The 1,581-nt window shown below is 52.9% G+C and overlaps 2 protein-coding genes across 2 annotated transcripts, besides 1 other annotated feature; both read right to left on the bottom strand.

Moving 5' to 3' along the window:
- On the bottom strand, window positions 1-485 carry Tc00.1047053448661.10 (mucin-associated surface protein (MASP), putative; the record flags this gene model as incomplete). Its single annotated transcript, XM_797295.1, has 1 exon — window positions 1-485. A coding segment is annotated over one exon (485 nt), but the record flags the coding sequence as incomplete, so codon positions are not given.
- Window positions 1-1,581: a sequence feature (areas not merged during assembly with more than two copies in the genome that could not be assigned to a particular haplotype).
- On the bottom strand, window positions 1,004-1,581 carry Tc00.1047053448661.20 (mucin TcMUCII, putative; the record flags this gene model as incomplete). The annotated part of the gene is made up of 1 exon (XM_797296.1): window positions 1,004-1,581. A coding segment is annotated over one exon (578 nt), but the record flags the coding sequence as incomplete, so codon positions are not given.

The following is a 1,581-nucleotide window of genomic DNA, read 5'->3' as shown; positions in this document are numbered from 1 at the left end:
GCGGAAGAACTCAACACATTATCACCGCTTCTGTTAGGATTTCCACTTGGGCCGCCGCCACCACCGGCAGAACTGCCAACACCAGATACTTGTGGCAAAGTAATAAGTGATTTTTTGGTGTCTTCTTTTCCTGAAGCTCCTGCTGCTGGTGGTGGAGGTAGCCCTGATTCTTCACTGCCATCATCACCATCATTCGAATCATTATCTTCTTTCTTTTTCTCAGCATCATCATCTCCAACAACTTCACCTGCAGCTCGGGATGGTGACGCGTTTCCCTGATGCTCTGGCTGACTTCTTTCTGAGTCCGAGAGGTTTGGTTCTGGCAGTAAAGGTCTTGGCGATCCCAGCGTATCTTCACCACCACTCGAAGAACCGCCGGCTTTACCGTCAACATCCAAATCGTCGACACTTCCACCGCCGGCACCGCACCACAGCACGCAGAGGGCACACACCAGCAGCACACGGCCAGCCATCATCATCGCCATCACTCCTGTCACTTGCGTGCAGCCTTCACCAAAAAATAACTCCCCGTCAACGCAGAGTGAAAGCAAAGGGTGAGAGACACGGCCGCTAAACCACGCAACGTCACAAAAGGCAGCAGCACGCATTTAATGAGAAATACCAAGCCAATGAAAGTGCAAAAAACGCACAGCGACCTGCAACAATTTAACAACAACAAAACACAAAAGTAAACAAGCAGCAATAAAGTAAAAAATGTAAAAACACAAAAAAAGAGCTGCGCCCAAATGGCTCCAGTGCGCATGCACCCATCCTCAACAGTGCGTCCACTTAAACAGTCGTGTGCGTCTCGTGCATATGAGTGTGTCTGAGACGCGTTCAACGTGACGGATGTGGGAAGCAACGCGGAGCACACAGCAAGGCAGCGGAAGCAAACAAAGCAAAAAACTATCATCATAATTACTCTTACTTCATACATCGGACCACAGTAGACGCACAAATGTCCCCGCGGCTGAGTGCTGGCACGCACAGCCCACGCTCCCTTTCAGCCCACAGCGGTGCACGCCAGCGCGGATACTGCGAGCAGCAGCGGGGCACACACCCACGCAGAGCTGCTGAGGCTGCCGTCGATTTCGCGAAGACGTGACAGTGCGCGGGTGGTCGTCGTGGTTGACGCCTCCGTAGTCGTAGTGGTACTTGGTGCCTGTGGCGCAGTAGTCGTCGTGGTGGTCGTAGTACTTAGTGCATTTTCCTTCTGAATTTGTGACGACACCGAACCGACCGTCCCAATTTGTGGCACTGGGTTAGCGGGCCCACCTGAACCCCCTGACTCACCTGACCCACTTGGTTCCTGTTTCGTACTAAGCTCAAGGCTTGTTGTATCTGAACCGTCTGGCAGAGCAGGTCCAAGATCTGTCCCTTTTTCGGAATCGCCCGTCCTGCCTGATGTCTGTTCCCCACCGCCCGGGTTTTTTAACCCCGGCGTGTCTTTCTCACCTGGATTTTGTACCGTGCCGTTCCCGGAAACTTGTTCCTTGTGATTTTTCGTTCTCACTTCGTGGATGTTCCGCACTGTTTCCGGAAATCCTGGCGTACCGGCCATTCCACCTGCCCCCTTTCCGG

Source organism: Trypanosoma cruzi, genomic scaffold (genome assembly GCF_000209065.1).
Source record: "Trypanosoma cruzi strain CL Brener 1047053517041 genomic scaffold, whole genome shotgun sequence".
Taxonomy (NCBI): Eukaryota; Euglenozoa; class Kinetoplastea; order Trypanosomatida; family Trypanosomatidae; genus Trypanosoma; species Trypanosoma cruzi.
The sequence above is the reverse complement of the archived record's forward strand: the minus strand, read 5'-3'. Positions and strand labels throughout refer to the sequence as shown.